Source organism: Vidua chalybeata, chromosome 1, assembly GCF_026979565.1.
Source record: "Vidua chalybeata isolate OUT-0048 chromosome 1, bVidCha1 merged haplotype, whole genome shotgun sequence".
Taxonomy (NCBI): Eukaryota; Metazoa; Chordata; class Aves; order Passeriformes; family Viduidae; genus Vidua; species Vidua chalybeata.
This window is the reverse complement of record NC_071530.1, coordinates 93,891,111-93,915,597: the sequence shown is the minus strand read 5'-3', so window position 1 is coordinate 93,915,597 and position 24,487 is coordinate 93,891,111. Positions and strand designations below refer to the sequence as shown.

The 24,487-nt window shown below is 37.0% G+C and overlaps 1 protein-coding gene across 3 annotated transcripts in view; it reads right to left on the bottom strand.

Moving 5' to 3' along the window:
- The window catches only part of MBP (myelin basic protein), an 82,891-nt gene extending 73,150 nt beyond the window's left edge, over positions 1-9,741 (bottom strand). For all 3 annotated transcript variants that reach the window (XM_053950329.1, XM_053950336.1, XM_053950345.1), the window contains exon 1: positions 9,676-9,741. In XM_053950329.1, coding sequence (XP_053806304.1) covers positions 9,676-9,726 — 51 coding nt within the window. In that variant the 5' untranslated portion in view covers positions 9,727-9,741. The remainder of the gene's footprint in view (positions 1-9,675) is intronic.
- Positions 9,742-24,487: the final 14,746 nt, after the last annotated feature.

Sequence of the window (24,487 nt, the reverse complement as noted above, 5' to 3'; positions counted from 1 at the left end):
AGACTCCTGAATCTAGTCCTGTTCCTTCCCTTCTTGAGAAGACTGCAGGAAAGTAGAACACATAATACTGAGGTCAAAACAAGAGGAAAAAGTGTCAAAGCTTAATTTTTATTAGGTATTTCACCTATTTTTTTTTCTTCTTGCCAATATCCTTACTTATATGGCAAGAAATTAGTTGAAGCACATATAAAGAAAAACTTTTATTTTGAATATTTTTTTTTTAATATTGTAGTGTAGAAACAAACAACCAACATTAAAATTAATTTGTCAAGTGAAAGTATCCTAAAGCTGAATGTTCAGGACACATTGTCAGCACCTACAAACAAACATGCTTCACTTAAGCCAATCTGAATGTAATGGATTACAGTGGTTCAGATCTCAAATAAAATATATAACACAGGCTTTCTCCAAACACAGATTTGACTCTGAAGGAAATTGGAGATTAGCACCCCACCACAGGAGAATACCTCCTCTCAGCAAGTTTCTATCAGCAAATATCCTGCAGCACATGACAAGTTATCTATTTCAGCACAAAAATATAACATGGTGTGCAGCCTTGACCTAGAATCTCATCTCACGTGACCAAGCTCCAGAAATAATGTCAATTGTCCCAACCACGCTGATCTTTCTGTGCAGTAGTGCACCAAAGACAAAACAGTTGTTACTTTATGCAGTGGGTTTCACCTACTGTGAGCTCCAAAGTCTCCCCTAGAATATGAAGATATATTTATTTATACTAGTAATATATATTTGTTAAATATATTAAAGATATTTAATTTTAAATCAATACATATTAAGTATTGAAATATATTCAATGTATTTTATGATCTATAAATATTTCTCAATTGTTACAGGCACTGACTTGAGATGCTCTCATCTTCTCACATCTTTCATCTTCCAAGTCTCAAAAACCCAGAATTGTCTGGAATTTCAGACAACAGTCTAAAAGAAAAAAAGTACTGATTATTCAGGCTTTATTGCTGTGTACCATAAGGCAAGTTTCATCTGCAGCAGAAACCTCTGGCTTAACACTAAGAAAACATTTAGTCTGTAGTTCACAGGGAAGGTCAGAACGAGTAGACTCCCCAGGGTGAAAGGCTACTGGTCTTGCCTTTTGAAACTAATACAGGGATAGAAGCACAGTATCAATACTTGAATATACACTCACATTTATATACCAATATTTTTTAAATATGCACTTGCACTTTTTTCAATATGGACATGTGCATACTTACATATATGTGCACAAAATAAACAGAAGTGGGATTTAAAGTTTTTGCACAGTTCCACTTCACACTGACAAATTTTAGCCACATTTCCCCAAAAGGACTGCACAGAAATTCTTGCATTTGCTGCATATAACAAACAGGTACAAGGTAAAAATGCAAAAATCCAGAACAACTTCATGACCAAACAGTATATAAGTGACAATGATAATTGGTCATAAAAATAACAGAATATTGCTTTGATTTTCAGCTTTCAAGCATTGACAATGGCACTACTGGACTGCTTTGTAAAGCAATGTACTGTGGTAGGCTGGGAAGGTTGCAGAAAGTTATATTATAACATGAGGAGAGAGAACTGGCTTGAAGAAAGTACTTTTGAAAGTAATTATTCCGGTGGATATGTGTTGTCAGAAAAGTGCAAATTTTCTGTTTTCCTCTATGGTGTTCACACCTTCCTGATGTGACTGCCTGTTAACTGGCCATCTCTTCACTGTTTCTGAGCAGTGTTAGCAACTAAGTAGTATTTCTAATACCTCAGAAAAATCAAAGCAAGGCATTTTGACTGCATCAGAGGTACTGGCAGAAAGTAGTATGCAGGAAGAGACTGGGTGAAGGAAGCAGAAGGAAGATACAGGAAGGAGCTAGACGGGTAAGTTAGCTACGACCACAAAACCAAAACAAGAAAAACCCCAAATGACTCAGATTTCAACATCACAGTCTCAATTTTTTTTTCATCAAAACATCTCTAGGATATTGGTATTTCCATAATTCATCTGAAAATGTCTGCACCACCAAACAGTGAATCCATTCCTGAAGCCCTTACACTGAACAGGAAAATCTGAGGACCCAAAAAATGGTGACTATTGTTTTGATAAGGGCCTGTTTGAAGATACATCTCATTGGTAACAGACTTGCTAAGATTTCTGGATCTCTTGGGTCTTTTCAATATTTTTTGAGCTGCCTAGAGTTCCAAGCAAGCTGAGTGCCCTCAGGGCTTCCTAAATTCAGCTTTCAATTCTAAGTCCAGCCACACCAACCTGAACATCACTCTGTGGCACTGTTACAAAAATGCAAGGTTTCCATTATTGCCTCTTCTTGATTGTAACTGATGCTCAGAAGTCTCCCTAATCATCCAAGGTAACTGGCATGTATGTTGTGGCTTTTAACTCTGTGCAAATTTTGATATCTTCATGGCCACATCCACTGGATCCTGCACTGAAAGATCAGATTTTTTTTACGAGTGAATCTCATCTCAGCAATCAAGAGTAACATCATATTATTCTGCTTAAAAGTTATTCAATTTCCTTTTATTAAAATCTTTTTTTTCTCCCCCAGCAAATGCTACCAAAGCATTTCCATCGACTTAAAGCAGACGGCCTGAAAAAGCTAAATAAAAAGGAAAACCATTCCATGGCATTTCTCCTCAAAGTAGAGAGATCAATTTCTGAACTGTAGCTGCAGACAAGTTAAATTTATTCACTGTACAAATAGCTCAATTTACTCATGAAACTCAACTTCTGAAGTGCAAAAAGAAGTTACTGTCAGCAATACTTTGCATTGGAAAGCCCTACAACCTTTTCCTTCTCATGTCCATTGCACACTCTCTGAAGTTACAAATGAGAGCAAAATTCAACTCAGTTTAATGTGGAATCTTTTCCCATGGCAAAATATTTAGCAATATATAGATATGAGAGTCTTTTTACTTTGTACTGATGCACAGAGTAAAAACTATGTATTACAACTACCGTATATGCACAGTCAGTTGTGAGAAATACACTTGTGAGAAACTGAAAATTAAAATAAAACATGGCTCCAGAACTCTTCCTTACAGCTGCTGCCCAGGAGCATCAAACACCACTGAATTACCACAAGGATGAAAAAGATGAGAACAAACTTTAAAATGCACATTTAACAGGTTCTAATACTTTAGTAAGTGCTAGAGGGAACATTTGCTAGTCACTGTTTTATACACTGGGGATTCTGCTGTGGTTTGACACCGGACACCCAGAGGTAAAGCTTGGCCATTTCTCTAAAAGGTGAATACATTTCACCACAACTTATTTTACAGATACAAATCTTAAGGTAACACATCACTGCCAAAGAGTTTTTAAGCTCTTCTCAAATATAACCAGGGTCTAAGTAACAAACTAGAATTTTCATCTGACCCAATTTCAGAGCAGGTGATACAACATTACTGCCACATGCTGATCCACAACAGTAAAAGCACAAAAGTTTACGTGAGGAAGGAAGACACTGCTCCCTTTCAGGATCGCCATGTCACTTACTGCTTCCTCAACAAAAACCCAACAACTTTCCCTTCATTTTTATGGCATGAAGGTGCCAAAATGCTGAACATGTTCTCAGGCTGAAGTATGTGCTGATTTACTAGGAAAGTCATCTCAGCAGCTAGAACAGTTCACAGAGAGTTCACAAAGAATGTCTACTGCATTACACCCCTGTTCTTCCAGCTCCTTGCTAATTTAAGTGGCACTGGCATTAAACTCATTTGACAGGACATTTATCTAGCTCTGTATCAAAGGTAACAAGGAGGGAACTGTAGAAAACTACCATAAAAACATGGCATCTGAAGCACAAGACCTTAAAAAAAGCACAGAGTGCACTTCCCTCTTTTAGTCAGTTCTGCAGGCTGAGGGTGGGAGAACAAAGCCTAACACCCTACCTCCTCCCCAGCCAAAACCACAGAGACTGCACCTCTTCCTTTTACACCCATGCAGGCTTAACAAGCTCAAGACCCAAACCAAGGAGCACTAGGACTTAGCCATTGCATGCAGAACAGAAAAACACACTTGCAACTTATTTTATGCAACCATTGCCCACACATTTACTCAGTTTTTCACTGAAACACAGATCTAGTGATATACTGCCATGGTTATACAATTCAGGCAACTCCTTAAACATTAGTAGTGGGCACTGTGGCAGGGCCAGAACTTGCTCCTCACTTTTATCTGCCTTGCTTCTCGCTTTTTATCTTTTCCACCCATTCCCTGCACAGCAGAACACTGTACTTTCAGTAGCTTCCACATGCAACAAAGGGAAACATGGAAGTGTAGGAGTATCAGCTCCAACTCAGGGACAATTTATCATTCTCACAAAACTTCAACAAGCTTGCTATATTTTAGACATAAGAAAGACTAATTGTTGCAGCTACAATTGACTATACTAAATTCAGCACCCTAAGAGTTTAATGAACAGTCAAGTACTGAAACACATTACTTGGATTTATACACAAGCTGTTCCTTTAAACTTCATAGTAGAACTATTTGCCCATTGAAACATTAACACAGACTTCTGATACCATACTGAATGCTGGTGTTAAGGTTAATTTTTGAGGACAGATGTCACAGATACTTCATGCTTGGCATTCTCAGAGGTTTCAAACAGTACAGTCATTTCTGTATCACTATGATATCATCTCACCAGGAGAAGCACATTAGTGCCTGAAGGCTCCACTCAAGGTCTCCAAGCACTACTATTAATACAGAATGACATTGCATCTATCCCAACAAACCATCCAGTTAGACAGCACGAAGGTTAAGAGATGAAATAGGAAGACAGAGTGAGCACATGAGGATTTGCTCAAGGGCAAAGCTAGGTTGATGGTAGAACATGAGGAAAACAGACATCTATCAAATTCAACTGGTATTGCTGAACCTGACTGCCCAGAACTTCCCCTCACACCCCTGAAGAAGATTTACCTCTTCCAAAAGCAGCAGTTCCTTGTACCAGGCACCAGCATAACCAGACACCAGTTGGTCATAAGGATTCTACAGAGCATATCTGACTTGTAAAACTGACTGGTGAAACTGCTCGTCATATCTCTCACAGAAAACACCGGCACTCAACATTTTAAAGATCTTTCTCCTTTTCACTTGCCTTCAGGAAACACAATGGCTCAAGGGGAAGTGTTTTAATCAATCCATTAAATAGCAAAGAATACACCATAATAGTTCCTGTCCTCTTTACTGCTTTACAAGAAAGAGTAAGACTCTGAGAAAACATATAGTTACACTATATGTTTTATAGTGTAACTATAAAAAATAATTAAAAAAATAAAAATAGCGCTATACTACTTTGCTAGGGGGGAAGAAGTGAAAAGGCTTCATGATTAATTTTGTATGGTAATAAGACTATTTCTTTTTGTTTATTTTTTACAGAAAAGTATACCCCAGACTTCAAAATCCACCCAATCTCTATGTCACATGTAGATCCATACAATATAGATCCATTCAATCTCTATGTCACAAACTGTATGTACTAAAAAATAATAAACTTTTATCTTACAAAAATAATACTTCAAAGCAATTAACTAAGCAAGTAAAAAGTATTTAATCTGTTGTTTTTTTCCGTTTTTGATAATTCATGATGCATACCAAGAGGAAGCACCTGGCAAAAACCACACATACAACTCAGGCCTGTAAGCAGCCTAAGCCATGAGAGGTAGTGAAAGCTTTTATGCCTGCAGATCACTGAGCATGTATGAGATGAACAGTTCAACTACGACTGTGTGCCAGTCATCTTAAGAATTTCAACTCCCTTTCACCAGGAAGAGACAGAAAATTTTCAATCAGTGTTACGCCGCTGCAGTCTTAGACAGGGTGCTAATTTCACAACATTAACAAGGTAACGGGGAAAAAAAGAGGAGAGGAAATAGAATCTCCTCTAAAGCAGCACAGAAACTATCTGATTTACTGATACATGCTCACTGAAGCAATTAAGCTTGAACTAACTATGCTGAGCTCTCCTTAAACACTGAGAACCAGTCAGTTTATTAAAGTTATATCAAATCAACCACTGCAAAACACATTATAGAATCTAGGTACATAACACAGGGCAATTAAAGGCGATATTTTTCATAAGTTCATTACCCAGCAAGACTTGTCATTATAATTAATAGATTATTTTTAGTTCAAAGAAAATATTAAATTGCAGACTGAATGGCTATTCATCATTATGACTGTTTCCAGTTTTGGCCTGCAATTGCATTTCCAAGGCTTTTGAGAGCTGGGTACCAGAAGTGGTAATTGGGTTTGGTTCCTTGCTGTTTTCTTACACGCCAACTACATAAAGGACATGAACTAGGCAAATAATCCAGCATTACCCATAATCTAACATGTCCCAGGCCTGTATACATTTCTTGAGCAATCCCTTGACGTGGCAGTGCAGTGGGTTTTGATCTTTTGCTATAGGTCACAACCTTGATTTCCAGCTCCCCACAGTACTATGTGACCATGGAAACCAGGCTATGTGGACCAGGTGCATTTGGAAGTTGTTCTGGAATAAGTGGCACAGTGCCAGAAACCTTCCTTCCAAACCTCTCTTCCTGAACAATCAATGACATTAAGGGCCAGTTTTGACAGATAGCAAGACAGTTCAAAGATTTTGGGATGGCAGTAATGTGCTGTGCAGAATTCTTTAATGAGGAGTAGTAGAGAACTGTGCTGTTGTAGCACAGGCAGCTTTAGTCATTGCAAAAAAGATCGTGCCTACTACTTTGTAGTATAATGATGACAAATTAGCACACGCTAGAACAGTGAACCAGTAAAACTCCAATGGCTATTTTCACTCCTCTACATTTAGCTCTATGAGAAGCTAAAGAAATCCGGGACAGCCTATTCATTTTGTTATTTTGTAAGATATATTTATGTTAAGTTCAAACTCAAGTATTAACACTAAGAAGAAAGTAAACAAAATAAATACTTAAACATTTACTAACACATTAAGCAGATGCAAAGTCTAGTATCATTCAAAGTAAAAAGAAAAGATAAGATGCTGTGTTCATTGCAGCATTTAAACTCTAAAAAATGCAGATCCATTAAACATGTGAGAAAGAAATCCCATAAAAATGAGGTGGTGTATGCTATTGCTGTGAGTAAAAGAGAAGGATTTTGTAAATACTCCTCCACATTATCTAGGTCAAATATTTTTCAAAGCATTCACTTAATTTCACAGTATCTCATTATTTGTTAAATAATCACTGTAGCTTGCCATATTTATATATCAAGAGGAGAACAATATTTTGAAGGAAGTGTCACAGCATGGGAAGCCATCTTAATGTCCTCTGTAAATTTCCTAATTTGAAAGCATGTTAGTGTCACCTTAGACATTTCATTAAGTAATTGCTTTCCAGCAGTCCATTTCTAATTTTGTAATTCAAATACACAAATTTACTAAAAGTAAAGTGAAGCTAGATGTCAACTCCAGAAACCACCAAACCAATCTAACAGTAATTGCTGAATTAAAGGACATTTACTGGACAACCAAAAACTGGGATTGCTGCAATTGGCAACAGTCTCTTTAATGTCACTACACATAAAATAGCTCTGTGGAGAAATGGTCTACCAGACAAGGAGCAGTACAGTGGCTCTAAATCTGAACTCAAAGGTTCAAAGAAGCTGCCTAAAATCATGTTTTTCCTTTGGACCTACAGTTTTGGGAAAGGACTTATAGTAAACAGCCTGGAGAGTGAAAGTAATGAAATTTAAATCCATAGTAGTGCCTTAACTATATATTTCCTGATTTTAAATCTATGGCCTTGTAATTTCTTGTGGCATGATTACTGTTTTAGATAAAGGGAGATCATGCACATCTCTGTGCAAAAAGGAAAATTTTGATCAAGTACTGCCAATTTGAAAGTTTAGGGGTTTGGTGTTTTGGTTTTTTGACCCTCTAGGAGGATGAATGAAGGACAGAAGATATTATCACAGTAGAAAGTTCCTGCTTCACGAAATAATTTTGGAAAATTTATTTTGACTGCAAAACCACGTATTCTCCATGAACTGATAGGAGAAAGAAGGAATTTTAAAGAATTGCAGCAATCCATTTCCTTGTAGCTCTGTCCTACATACCAAGCCCAGACTCATGGTCACCTGACTCTCGCTCACTACCACAGAATTTGCACCTCTTGCATAGGCTGTTACAATTTGAAGATTTTTTTAGCTTTTTGAAGCCATATGCACTGCACAACTCAGCCACTTGCCATCCAGAGGCCTCAAACACATGTGATCCCACAGCAGGAGACAAGATAGAATGTGGGATTTTAAATATATATGTGTGTGTGTGTGTGTGTGTGTGTGTGTGTGTGTGTGTATACACAATTTTTTTTTAACCAAATTTTATCCTCAAAGACCAAAGCAGGGGGTATTTGGTACACTACAGCCCATCAAGCTCTGTAAACTTAATGTATCATACCTGCAGGATCTCACATGCTTACTCAGAAAGGATCAAAATATCTGGCTAAATGTTTCTGTTTGGTGCATTTGACTTTTCTGCACAACTGAGTTTTCTAAAGGGCAAGTCTGCAAGATCAGCCACCACAAGACAGCAACTTGGGATTCATACTATTGTTTGTACTCAAACCAAAACTTTGGGCCACAAAAGCATTTTGCAAAACACTGCACCAATGCAAAACAAAACTGTATGTAGCCAGCTGTCCTCTGTTCCTGCTGTTTTCTCCCTCTCCCTTCCAATGTGACTATGCATTTTCCTAAAGGAGATGGCAAGGAACTAGTAACTGTATGAGTTCTAGTTTGTATACCTTTTAGGGATAGCTGATAATCTGCCACAGCAAAGCAAATACCCACATTGCTCCAGATAAAGCCCAGAAGTATCTGTTTATATCTTATGTCAAATGCAAAGGGCAATAGCTTTATACAGTGTGGGCTTAGACTGTAAACTATTATTTTTGGATAAGGACGTGTGGAGGGAAGATAGCAATAGCTAGCAACAAGAAGTGGGGTTTTTTTTTTGGTTTTTTTTTACTTTTAAATATATATAGAAAGATGTTCTGTTTTAAGATGCGTGACATCTCTTCCGGTACAACATAGAAAAACAAATAAACAAGATATTATCACATGGCAAACAGAATACCACATTATGTGCAGAATACACAACAGTGTCAGCAGATGCTTAGGAATCAAATACTAACTTTTAATGAACATTTTTACAGTTCTTGTATTTTTTACCTAGGGAGGAGATTTTTAAAGCTGTATCCTCTTGGATTGACAATCTTGTCCTTTCAAATCCTCTTATTTTACCTATTTCTTTGTCGTGTCTTTCTTACAGATGAAGTCAATTTTATTGCCCAAATGAAACACTGTCAACACACAGAACATAACTCTGCTCACTGACTCTTAAAAAACTCTACAATATCTTGATTCTAAGTCCCTTTCATTCATTTCCACCATGACTGAGAAAATTATTATCAGTGATGGATCAAACATCACATCTCTCACTAAATCCAGCAGAACAAAATCTTCATTTGGCCACATCTCACAGGACATTCTTTCAAAAACATGGTCATTTTACAGTGTAAACTACAAAATAGCAATGATAAGTGATCTGGCAAACAACTACTGTCCTAAAAATTCCCTGTATTTCACAGAATACATATTTGCCAAGTGGCTCTGTCTTTTCCATTTTCTACACTCACCTTGGATGACTTCTCAGTGCTATGCTCTCGTTTTCCTGCATGGTTGCCCATGATGGATCACCAAACGTTAAATTCTAAAAAGATAAAAACAAAACAACATTTTTGAAACCAATACATTTGTAAAGAAATACAAATAGATTTTTAACCTGACACATAACAAAGAAATTTTTCACATTCAATGAGAATTTTTACAATCCAAGGTAAGATCTGTGAAAAGTCCTAAGGGAAAAAAAAACATGCTTATTTGGTCTATTTTGCACATTTAAGCAATATCAGAAAGCTTTCCTACTTCTATTAAAAAAAAAAAAAGACATTAAAGAGAAGGAAAAAATTAAAATGTTCCTTTTGAAATTTGCACATAAACAAAACAAGATTAGAAATTAGGTAGAGGCCCTGTCTTTCGATAATATGATTTTAATAACAAACAGTGCAGTACATATCAAAGAATTTGTAACTATAAACTTCCATAAAAGTTCAAGTAAGTTCTTTTGAATTTAAATTTACCAGTATATAAACAGCAATTAGTGAAAAAAGCACCACACTAACTGCTAACAATTTGCTGTGGAGGTAATTTGCTGTAAACAACATGTGAGTGTTTACAGCTCCTAATTTCATGATGGGCATGTAAGAAAGTAATGCCAACTCTTTCTTCGTATTTCCTGGCTCACCCTGTCCTATCTCAGCTTAACAGAGCTAATGTAGGTTAAACCACAACACTCAAATTTCAGCTTTTAGAAAACACTTGTGGTTGTGCCACATATTTCTTGTCATAGAAGCAGATGTCTGTATAGGATTTTGCAGCTGCTGCCTAGAGATGATTTGAATGCAGTGCATCACAGCATTTGAAGTCATGAGGCTTAAAATTACACGCATTACTTAAAATTACATGCATGAAATAAAGCAATAGGCTATACAAACTCATATATTGTTATAACCCCAGCTACATGCACTGATTTGTCTACAAAAGTATTCTAAAGACAGAAACTTTGCTTTTGACAAAGTACACATCTGTGATGGACTGTCAGAAGTAATCTCATTTTGTATCTGTACTTCAGCTTTTGGAGAGACTGACAGATTTATTTATACACACACACTTTACCACCCCACCCAATCCCCAGTGATAAATTTCAAATTTTGAGGGTCTACAGTGCTCATTTGGCAATTCACTGAATTCAGTTTGCTCTAAGTTCCACATTATCACTGTATCCAATTAAATAAGTCCTAACAAAAACCCATTTCCAAGGTCTCACAAAATCAAAATTAAAAAACATCCAAACACAGTAAATGCACTCATGAGAGAATTTATTGCTAAACTGGAAACTGATTTTTTTAAACCAGCACAAACTACTGCATACAAGATACAAAAAAAATCCAAAAAACCCTGTACTTTCCAACTGTGACATCAGTACAATTAATTCACCCATTTTTGACATTCTAAATTTTTCCAAGGAAAAATACAAATAAATTCTTATACACTGGGTTTCGGACCTGAACTTCCTCCAACTGTCCTTTGCTCTACAAAGTATGAGCAGCAGCTCATTCCTCATCACCTACTTCCCAACATAAGGAAAGCAGAGTGTAAGACTCTGCTTTCCTGTAAGACACGTCTACAGCAGAATATAAAGGCAAATATTCTAAGTGTTATTCTTCCACTCATTTATAAAAAAAAATAACTATCAAATTTGGTCTATAACACATATATGTCTAAGTACAAAGATGATGAAGGCAACATAACACTTGCAGACCAGACAGGACTGATCCTGTCCTCCTGCCTCCCTTTAGCTTTCCTCATGTCTTTGGAGTAACGCTCCAGAAACAACCACCCTGTACCCATAAAAGACTCCATAAAACAGCCACAGCACTAGATTTTACTTTTTTTTCATGCATAAATGAATGCAGGTGCTTGAACTGAAGAGAAGTTAGCTACAGGAAACTGCTATAAATTCCTCAGTTTATTAGCAAAAAAACTACTTTTTAGCCAAAGGGACAAAAGCAACCAGCCACTAGCAAGGGTATCCTAAATGTTACAGATTTCTTCATGCTACCTATTAAACAGTGAAATCTAAGTAATCCTTTGGCAAAGAAAGGATTCCAAGAATATGACATGAATCGTGAAAGAAATTGAATAATGCCAACTGTCCTGTAGATATCTGATTAGGAAGCAAAACCATACATACATGCAAGCATTTATAATAACAAAGATTTAATTTTTCACTTCAGCCTCAAGCAGAAATCCACCTTACTTGACTAAAAACTGAGCACACAGGTTGTTTTCACTTCAGGATGAAACACTGAGACTTAAACACTGACTTTGGCTCTTACTGTCTGGAGGGAGATCATACTGCACAGTTTCTACCTGCGCCAATCTTTATGCAATGAGTTGAGTCACTGACTTCAATGGGATTACTCACTTTTACAATCTTTGTAGGAACTTGCAGCCAACTATTCCAAACATCTCAGCTGGAAAAAGATTCCTATTTTCTTTTTAGTCACCTTCATAATGTACAAGTTGCCAGACTGAGCAGCTCTGTATGAAGTGAAGAAACAGCTTCTTACACTTCCTAACAATGTCTATCAACTGAACAACACTCTTTGCAGAGGAATCCACGAATGATTCAGCACTGATGAACAGCCACAAGAACAGTCACGGTGCTCCAAGCAATGAAGAAATAGAAGTACTGTGGAAATGCAATACGTTCTTCGAATCTCACATGAATCACAACTAACAATAAGCTGCCAAAACAGGCCTGCACATGAGATCAAGCTTATGACCACAACAGCATTTGCCAAAAACCTTCCTAGTGAAACCCTGCAAGTTTTGTAAATCCTATGAGATGACAAATTTTGCACATGAGCTTGAGTCACAAATGAGAGGGGACACTCTGCATGCCTGCAGTGGACGGAGTTACATCGCCAGCTCCCCTATAAAACTCCCCATCAGGTTCCACAATAAAACCATCTGAGAGGCTCAGAAAATTAAAGGCCACACGAGTAAACGGATTCAACAGGACTAAAAGCTGAAAACATTTCTGCTACTTAAAAACTCTTCAGGGTGAAGTGAGTGAATTGGGGCAGGAAGTTGTGAACCACCACTGCAGGTGCCACCAGCAGAGCCATCCAGCTGCCTCAGCACTATGGCACAACCACCCACTGAGCTGAATCAGCTCTGCTGCCATGACCTGGCACTTCCCAATCCATGACTGATACAGCAGTAACTCCACCTATGCCGGCTGCTTTGAGTAATTCCAAAAACAGCAGAGGGATTTTGCCTGGGGAAATGAAATTAAGTGTCTTCTCCCATTAATTCAACTTCTTACATAGTTAGTCTAACAGATAACCTGATGGAAGCCTAGACCAAGCAGCTTTTCCACTTTCTTCACAGCAGAAACCCAAATTCCAACTAGCAACTACTACAGAAATGCCAGTGCCTTATCCAAGGAGAAAAACTTGTATTTCCAAAACTCAAAAAAAGAGATGAAAAAACCCTGTTCTACACAACACATACCTATAAAAATACACTTATGTTGGCATCATGTAATTTATCTTCAACTGAGCAGTTGATTAAAAATAGGGGTTTTAAAAACATATATCATTGTAGCATTTTTTAGTCCATTCTAGTCTGCCTGTCGACATTTGCAGCTAAATAAGTAACACTCCAGGAACAACCACCCTGTACCCATAAAACACTCACAACCAGATTTTACTTTATCTTTTATTTCATGCATAAATGAATGCAGATGCTTGCACTGAAGAGAAGTTAGGTACAGGTAACTGCTATTAGTTCCTCACATAGCAATAAAGGGGCTGAAAAGTCTTCCCATACACACCCACTGTCCTATAAAGAAGTTCATGATTTAAAATTTTCACTGAAAGGCAGAAAAACACTTCTCCAAACCTTCTGAATATAAGAAGAAATGCAGTGGCATTACTTTCTGCAGGTTATGCCGTTTTAACTGCAAAATAGCATTTTCATACTCACAGGAGCCTGAAAAAAGTTCACCTATGTAGTCGTCAGACTTTAAATAAGTGATATTGTAATTGAGAAGTCAAAACAGTCTAAGCCAATCCACATGGAGCACTTTTATTGAACATTAAAGGTTACTTCAAATTAAAAAGCATAAACTACTGAAAGTGTATCACCTGCTGCTGAAAATGGATTTTTAAATATGATCTTACCTCTTCCCACACGTTAATTATGACTCAACAGAACTACATGTAATAATAAAGGTATGCAAGGAGTTACATATTTACAGGTATCAGAACATAATTACTACCTTGTCTAGGAATATGTATTCATCACAGACTGATGTTGGGTAATAGTGCAGAGCTACAAGTGCTCCTAGCCTTACTCACACATGGGAAGGGTAACCAAAGAATATAAAAATATTTGAGGAATTTACTTAAAACTTCCTGCTAAATTCATAACTATTCTTATACAAGTAAATATGACATTTTACAACTATATACAGATCTTATCAGAAAATAAAAAGGGCAATTTCTTTTAAAAAGTGTGCAAGTTCTCTCTCATTCTAGTAAACTCCTAATATAAACTCTTAATTATAAACTTACCCAAGGTTTTGTGGTATTTTTTGTTGTTGGGTTTGTTTTGGTTTTTTGGGGGGGGGGGTTTGTGTTTGGTTTTTTGTTTGTTTGTGGTAGTGTCGGGTCCTGGCTACATAGCTTCCCGGGAAGCAAGCTGACACGTTGCAGAGCAGTGGCTGCCAGCTAGATGGAAATCTTTGAGAGGTTTTTTTTAGGCTCTCAGTGTGATACGCATCTTTGCAAGAAAGCCTTTCACTTCATCTTCTTTCAAAACAAGACTGAGGCACTGGGCATGCCTCATCTGTTTCTTCAGAATTCCCTCCATGTGGTAACCTAATATTCCAACTCCCCAGGAAAGAAAACCTCCAGCAGGCACGAATGAGTGACCTGCAGCTAAATCCATCAGCAGCCACAGTCAGACACTTCATAGACAGATGTGAGCAACCACGTAACTAAAGTAACCTGCCTCATGGACAAACTGCTCCACAGGAATCCCACCCTCTCAATTCAACTGTTAAATCATTTCATAAAATACAGTGCTTTAAATCCCTTACAAGTTTCATTGTTATTTAATGCAGATATAATTTTTCATTATTGTGAAAGAGTGTAATACTTCCTAAATCAAAATTTATTTCACTTTTGACTTCTACAGTTATATTTCTCTGAAAGAAAAACAAAGTATTCCAGACATATTTCCATCATGAATTATCAAAACCAAGATTTCAGTGGTGACCATAGCCTATAAATCAGAGAAGTCAACAGGAGTTTAGTACTTACAGATGTATTTAATCATGCTTGTACAGTGTCTTGCACATCACAGTCCTGACCTATCTAGATATTACAGCAATTTTGATGTTTACAGATAAGTGCATGAGCCTTAGCAAGGACACTAGGCCTAGAAAACCACTCCTCTGAGAGACTGGCCAAGTTCTGAAACACTTTTACCTGAGAAAGTACTCCCCAGTGCTAGAACAGTTGCTCAGTAATTTATACACACTGCATGTATCATTGCAAAGGACACCAAAAATATTTAATTTTCTCTAGAATCTTCTGCAATACTATGGCACATGAGAAAGGCTACAACACTGAGAGAAAATATATTCTGTGGAAAAACATTATTGCAAACTATTTTCTAAAATTGCCATAGGGTAAGCAGGACCCAAGATTTAAGATGTTTCCTGACTGTTTTGATTACAGTTTTCTTCTATTGCCAACCAGAAGGATATTGCACATTATTTTTTACAAAAGCATGTGATTTCCAGGAATCTCACCTCAGCACACTGAGCATAGTCCAAACTTGATTCTAGACAACAGTGAGATTACAATGAAATTGCTAAGCCACATTTATTTTCTGTAGTGCAGGTTTTTCTTGCTTTTCTCTCCTTTCTTCCTTCAACCCACTCCACTCTCCTTGCTAGAGCACCATCAACCCTGTCCATTAAGAAAAAGAAAATTTCTCAACAGGGCTTTTCTGCTTCCCAAATGGAAAAATGCTCCCCTAAGGTCATGTAGCAGCACATGCTGGTACCTACACCCCTTTACACAAACAGAAATCATGGATGACCACAGTCATTTGGCATCAGCCACATGTTTACTGTTTGTCTTCAAAACACTAAGATTAGCAAAGCCCTGTGAACTCTGTGCCAATCCACCTGCAGGGTCATAAGGAAATTTCCTTAATCACCTCCAGTGCATCTGAGGAGAGAGCCAGGTAGGACCCCTAAGGCCTGGGGCGAGGTACAGACGCACCCGGCACGTTTTACCTCTGTCCCTTCTGCTTGCTGCACTTCTACCACTGTCCTTACAACTGGGTCTTGACTAAACGTGGATTTCCTTGTAAGTACTCTGTGACTTTGCTGAGATACTTGTGCCCCTCAGCTATTCCCAGTCTAGGGAACAGAGAAGGCCACACATACACCTCTCTTGAATGTATGTATCAAAAGGAAAATGGTGCCCTCCTACAAAAGTAAGAATGATTTGTCTGTTTTTTATCTCAATCACTAATATGAACATGTTCACTTGCTACATGCAGTCTTTTATGCACAGCATCACAACAAAATAGGCTGGGTGTTATTATTTTCTTATTCATATAGGTTTAGGTCTGCATGGCATACAACACCTTGGAGCTAGGACAAATTTTTTCCAACTTTCTGGAAAGGATCAGACACATATTCATCGATTTTATTTTCAGCACCTATGTGCTCCAAAGACAAAATAATTTGATACTACAGTAAAATAAATTATCTCATGGACAAAAAAAAAAAAAAAAAAAAAGAACAGAGAAAGATATAAATTTAATAATAGAGACATATCATAGACTCATTCTATGTATTTGTAAGATGTGCAGTAGACTCCTAAGACCAGAGCTTTCCACCACCATGGCTTCTAAAGTACCATATTTCCTTTACAAATGCACCTCCACAGCTGTGAACTTCAACATTTGGCCTGAGTCAACAACTAGAAGTCAGACATTTGTCCTAAATTCTTAAGTAGTTTTGAAAAATCGGAAGCATCACACAAGAATATATAACCCAAGTGCAATATTAACCAGGAGGATGAAAAAAAGAACAAAATTCATATTCAGTTAATGGAGAATTTCAGGCCAAAGTAACAATCTTAACAGTACCAGAGGGCAAAAATAAAAGCAACAGAGAAATTATACAGAAAATTCTAAGTGTTTGTTACTTGAAGACTTCCAGGTTCTGAGATTAAGGTACTCTGAAAACAGACAAGACCTAGCACCTCTTTTCAGATAAAGATTTTAAAATGCCAAGAGAATAAAACCAAGATATATTCTCAATAACTCACTTTTTTCCCCCTGTTCTCTGTTTAGAAAAACCAGCCCTCTCCAAATGTTGAGCGGTATATTCTCCCTTTTGAAGTGAGGTAGGTTACCCAAGCTTCCCAGAGAACACAGGCACTTTGATGATCAGTATTTCATTAACACTCTGTAGAGACTGACAACAAAATGCACATCTGCATTTCTAAACACACATGAATTAAAGGCACTGTATGCCTGTTCTTCTCATATTCAACAGACTGACATATGGGACAAGGAGATGATTCACCCCCTTCACACAGCATTAACTGTGCTATGAGATAACACTGAATCACTAGATCCTTCTCAATTAAAAGAGAAAAAAAAAAGTCTCTCTCTCTCTCCCTGATCTTTGTCTCTCTCTCTTCTGACTTCATATATGTTATCTATACTGCAAACATATCAACCAACAGATGGATTTCCTGCAGATTCTCCTCTGTAACATTTGGCATCAATTCTGCCAAAACACTGATATTGTGAAAGGGTCTGACTTTCACCATACTCCAAGTTGATTCCCTTTGGCCCAATCTACTTCTCTACAGTCATGTCCCTCCCTTCCTTCCCATAAACACATTGCCAAGAGGCACAAAACCCGATGTTTCTTCTCTGACACAGAGAAAATGCATCCTTAACTCTATGCTTGTGTTTCTCACTTCTTTTTGCTTTCTTTTGCCTGGCCATATTGTATGAGCGTTCATACATGAAATCATGATCCTAAAGTGTTTTTCAAAGTAATTTGATGAAGACTCAATCCTCAGTATTTTAATTTGTAAGCATGCTGAAGACATGCAAGACCGTTCAAAATTCATGTGGCAGCCTCCTAAAAGGCTCTGCCATTATCCAGAGTCCATTAACACAAACAAGATGGGTCTCCAGTCAGAAATGGTTTGGCATGCAAGTTGCAAGAGACACCTCATGAAGCTTAAGTAAAGATTTATAAACTCCTCTTCTCTGAAATCAGTAAATAAATTTAAAAACAAAGTAACTCAGAAAGCTGTAGAGAAGCAATTTTTCTGGGCTCATAAATGATTATCTGGAATCACAGATACTCTGACCCCAGTCTGGGATTTTCTCTGGTGATGACACACTGATTTACTTTCCCTTCTGAGAAGAGAAAGCAAAATTACTTTTTTTTGCAAAGGATAATTGCATAGCTGAGAAATAATCAATTTATCTTCTTTTCAAATGGAATTTTAATCCAGATGTTTTGGCTTTAATTGTTTAGATCAGAGGCTCAGCAGGTTACAGTCACTAAGCTATGAGGTGTCGCACTTGGAATTTTAAATAATTAATGAGTAAAGCAGCTGAAATCTGCATGAAGAACCTCACCCTGACATAATTATTGTACTTGTGCGCTTCTTTAAATATGCTTTCAAGAACTCGTGGCTCATACTGGAATATTGTCTCATTTTATTTAACTCATAAATCTCATGTGTTAATGTTGTTTTCCCTATCTTCATCAGAGGTACATTCAAAGCCAATATAGAAACAGTCATTACTGAATAACTACTGAAGAGAGCAATGATAGACCCAGGGGGAAAATTCCATTTGAACGTGAGAATATTCTAAATGCACACAAGACCATTATCACCCCTTCTTTCACTAAAAAGAAAACCAGATTGTTTATTCCGCATTAAAAGGAAGACAAAAGGATGCGACAGGCCAAACACTCATTTTTTCAGCATGGTTTTCAAATGCAGTTCACCATTCATCAGTGTACAGAAGAAAAAGATAACAAAATCTGGCAACATATCAAAATAATGGAGTGAGAAAATACATATTTCAATATGGAGACTAGCAGCGTATTCACTTTCAATCATGATTACCAAAATATATCTCAAATCCACTATATGATTAAAAGTAAGCTTGTATATAATATTTGCAGCACCCATCACAAGACTATCTTGTTCTTGAACAAGTTGCATTTGTAAACTATTTCATTGTAAACTAAATATTTTTTCAAAAAGAAAATGCTGCAAATGCCATCGTCTGTGACAGGGTCCACAGCCTTCAACCAACAGGGGTTTTCCAGACAGTACGCAAAAGTAGTGAAGAAGTTCCTTCCATAAAGGTCTTGCAACATAAGTAGACAAAACACATGACCAGAAGGTAAACCTTTCTCCCATATTACAGATATAGAGCAAAGGCAGAGATAAGTTAAGGACAATACATAAAAAAATACTTACAGCCCACTTGAGAAGCTTTGACAGACGTTAGAAAATTAACTCCAGAGCTGCAATTCTGAAAACCCGTTCTCAGCTACTACACAATGCCAGGGTTTGTACTCACAACACACACCTCCTTTCTTATTTTACAATAAGCTCCATGGCTTTCAAGGTCTGCCATCAGTCATACAAAATATCACTCCAGCTATGATGACACAGCCAAGCAGCTTCACATGATTTTACACCAGAATCCCATCAATATACAATGAGGTTATTTCTTTGACATCCTAGGTCTTTATTCAGCCAACTTTGTCTCAAACACAGAAAATGTGAACTATCAAGCTCAAGATTATCACAAGACAGAGTGGAAACCACTGCAACAACCCACTCCCTGCCTCTTTTTTTTTTTTTTTTTCTAACCAGCTATAGCAGAAGGTCACCTATACCATGAGATAATAAACTTGTGATTAGCACACTCACACAGGATGTGGGAAACCAGGGATCGCGTTAGACAATACTGAAGGGAAAGATCAGTCTGGCTTGATCACAGGATAACTGTGAGTCATCAATGTGATCTGGCAAGGGGAAAATAGATTTAAAAAAAGACAGACAAACAGGCCTACATTGTATCATGAGGGAATATTTCCGGCTAAAACAGGGAAGAATTAAAGTCATCACACAAGCCACTAGCATAATATCAGCTGAATACAGGGTACAATTCTGGTCAGCCGTATCTAACAACATGAATTTTTTACTAGAACAGATGTGAAGATGAGGGGAGCAATAGGAACCTATTAGACAGAGATAAGGCTAAAAGCTCATAACATGTCAAGCCTAAGTAAAGCAAAGCAAAATGAGTGTTGGAGGAGGAGAAAATACACACTGCCCACATATAAGTCTAAACTGAAAGTCAGAATATTTCTAAACATTAGGAGAGCAGGGCTCTGGGAGAACCAGAGGAGAGTAGAACACCTAGCTGTGTTGAAGATGGAAAGCCAGAGTCTGACCACTGTATTTCAGGGACTGCATGAATGGTGTGGTTCTTACCATGGCAGGACAGCCACAAATGACACAGGGCACTCCTCTGGCCTGGGAATATTTCAATCCATATTTCTGAACAGTGTACCTGGAGCATTGGAGTGGGAAGCAGGGGGAGGGGGGGGGGCAGATAGGGGCTACCTTTTTCTGAATCTATTTATACAGTGACAACTGACTGTAAAAAAGGATAAAATAATCAAAGCCCCAAACAAAATCACAAAACCAACACTACTATGGAAAGAGGAAACAGAAATTAAATAGGATAGCTTTTAGCCAGCTGGATTTCACTGACAAGTAGGATACTAGACAAACAGACTTTATTCCCCACTCTGAGCTCATCCACTTTATCCTGTAAGGGATCAGTGTAAGTATGGGAGAGCTGTAACTCCTTCTGCACCAAGACATGCATTTACTGAAGAAAGGGAACATGACTCCTGCTTAACTGCCTCTACCTTGGCAGCCTGGTCCTTGCAGCAGGAAACACAGGTCTGAATCCTTGGGGAAAGATCTCCATCCCAAGCACAGCATAGCAGGGTCTTGGCTCTTCTGCAAGTTTGTGAGCAGTGGCCCTCAGGAAACATTTGCGAGACACACAGAAAGTCCACCTCTGCCCTCCGCAGCTCTGGGAACTGAAACACACTTTGTTTAGATGGATGCTGACTTGCAGGAGCCTTTGCTCATTGATTACATTGAGTAATATTCTGAGACATCTAATTTTGAGCACTAGATAGACTAGGGGCTTCATACAAGGTTCTTCAAGTCTCTTTCACCCCTATTTCCCAAACAATTTACAAACTGGCTGCTCTTTTTATTTTTAACATTGCTCTAAGGCTATATTCCAAAAGAGTCCTTAAAATCCCCTCCTCAAAATCTCTGCAGTAAACACTTCTCCATAGAAATGCAATAATGAGTAGTATTTCCACAGTCTGTGACTGAAACTTTATAGCACATATGCATAGAACAAACTCTATAACAAACTCTTCCAGCAATTTGTTTGTGCATCTTGTCATTGACTCAATCCATAAAAGCGCTTCTCCTTCCAAACCTTAAGAGAGTTAAAACCTTTCAGAAAAGAGATACTTAGCTGCTGGTTTAGCCAAATTCTTTATTTTTTACCTCAAATAGTATCTCCACCCAACCTACTACCATGCAACTCCTAACTCACCTAAAGCCCTTTCAAACAACAACTACTCATGGCATAAATACAGTCATTAATACAAGTTACTACACCTGAATCAAAACCTGTCATTTAACATTCACATGGGTTAACTATGAGTGAAAGCAATGGGTCTTTTATTTAAAGTAGTATCATTCTTAAACCAGCTTTTATTGAATTGCAAGCACTTAAGTTATACCAATCAGATTTAACTGATTTATAATACATTTTTAAGTGGAAATTCAGCTATTTAAGTTAACAGTTATGACAAGTTTGAGATGTTACAGCTTTCACTTCCAAATTAATAATCCCTTCTTCATTTCAACATTGCTCCACTGTAGTCCCTAATACTTAGTCTATGGCATTTTAAGACCTTAAAATAATTCCAAATGACCAAACCTGCCTTTACTAAGCTAATGCTACTGTTTTCATCACTACCTTCTTTTGGTTCATCCAGTAACACTTATAAATTACTGCTTATAGGTAAGTATCTATTAGTAAATCCATTCTCAATTTGGTACTTGAGCATCTGCCAAAATTAATGTCAATTTCCAAAACAAAAATACAGCAATTCTAGGGACAAAAAAAAAAACCAGCCCCAAAACAAAACAAAAAAACCACAACTGTTTTCCCTATTTACTATCTTGAAGCACACAATATTCACACAGAAAAAAAACACAGCTCCACCCCCAAAACCACAGGCTTCATAGCATCTAGCAAAGATGTTTAAAAACACAAGCTAAAAGCACTCCAGATTCTGTATGTTTGGAGATAAGCAAAGTGGAAAGCAATTATCACCACAACTGTTTTGGGATTTTTTTAACATAGTTGCATGTAAACATTTCATCAGTTTGGATAAACCAGAGTGCACTTTTTTCATTCTTATATTCAATTAGTCATGCACAGAAGTTTCCCTTATCTTGCCAATTACATAACACAAACAGCCAGTCCTAAAGCACTTAAAACGTCACCAGATATTGGTGGTCCGCTAAAACGGAGGAGGATTGCAGATCATACCACAAATGCTCTCTCAAATGCCACATGGGGAAAAGGTGTAAGCAGACAATAACAGAATGAGATGCACAGGGATGACAGGTCCAGTGGGACTGCAACATGCACAAGCTGATGAACAAGAGGTGTCACAACATTGCAGAAACAAAGGCACCTAGTAATTTTTGTACCGGTTACTATTTTGCTCTCTTCACGTCATAACACTCAGACAATACAATTATCTTGCCCACCACTTGCTTACCATCTGCCCATTGAAAATTGTCTATTCCTAAACATAATCCAGAATATATCATTTTTTCACAAAAGAATTCTTTTTATGCTCCCCGCCCCCAACCTGCCTGATCTTATATTGTAAATACAGAATTTGCAAGCAGAAGGAGATCTTCTCTCTTGGCCAGAAACTCACTAGGTATGTCCCACCACAATGCTACTCAGCATTCTCTTCAGTCTAAACTATAATACAAACAAAATACAAATAAGAATAACTTCAAACATTTCTGAATTGCAGCAATCCTTAAATGGAGAAAACTTAAAATGCTTAAGAAGCAACTTATTTAACTGACACTACAGGAGTTTTTATACAAACAAAATAATCTGGAATTGAGCCAATCATACTGTAAGTCAATACCTCCCTCAATCAGTAAGAAAAAATTCACAAAATTACTTAATACCACGAAAGGACATTTACAGAATAACTTTTATCTGTCTATTGTCTATTTAAAATCAGTGTGGCAACAAACCTTAATGTCTTAAAATCTTGCTTTCATTTGATCTTACTTATTTAGGTGGTCTTTTCTTATACGAGAAAGCCCACTGAAGATTGTTGCATTTGTTTGTATCAGGAAGAAACTGCAAAACCAGTTTTTATGCTTGTGTGTGCCAATATTATTGCTGTAATGCATGAATGATTATGAAATTACTTAACTGCCTTCTTTCCAAAGCCCTGGTTATTCCTCTCAGGTTAAAGTACAGAGTTAGCTGATTGTGAAATACATTTAATCATTTGTCCATTTCCAAATGTAATATTCTACAAATACTGTATTTGCATGTTAATTTTTATTTACAAAAATAAAATATTTACTAAACTGACTATGAGGAAAATGTGATTTTACACTTCACAAGTAAAGCATAAAACCAGTTCTTAAAATATCAGAGAGACAGGCATTATACATAAAATTAAGAACTTAGATATCTAAAATTTGCTATAGAGATAATATTTACTATTTATCATTTAGTATTTGACTTTTTCCCCTACATGAATTTTTCAGTCTCCGTTTAGAAATGCCAGTATGATTTTGGAATACATGTAAGATTGAGTTATAATACTGACAATGATTTGCCAACTGTTATGATCTTTTTCCTAAAGTATTAAAATCTTACTGCAATTAAACACTATTGCAAGGATTAAAATAATGAACTAATTACATCTGCCATTCAAAACATTTTGTGAATACTGTATTTCTCATTAATTCACTGCCAATTAGATGGTTTCTAGAACATTTCTAAATTGCAGAATTTAAGTCTTATAATCAGTTCAGCTACTGCTCCTTTAGAATTGTTTTATTAAATATATTTGTAACCTTACTCTGAAGGGGCTTTTCAGGTCCTAAAAAAGAATGCAGTTAATAAAAATGAGTATCTAAATGTATAGTTCTATACAGGACAAAACTAAGGATAACTATCATCATATGACAAAATTATTTTCATATCTGATGAACTGTACAGAGTAATAACTGTTCATCAGTAACAGAAGTAGGAAAATTAAGCATCGGAATCAGTAAGGCAAGTGGTGCTTATGATAAGATCTGAGAAACACTGAATTCCCCAATAAGTCATTGTGAACTCACTATTCAGCATCATACAATCAGGTTAAATTTTTTTGCTTCTTACACTGTGCAAATCAAGCAAGCCTGAGTTTTACTGTGGATCTTAATGCATTTGCAGGTGCTGGTGTTTTCTAAAGACCACCTAAAATTATGAGTAATAAGGGAATATCAAAATAGTGATTAGCAGAAAAAAAGCCACAACATAATTAGAAAAGTTGTAAAAGCAGATTAACAGTAGCAACAAAACCAAAACAAA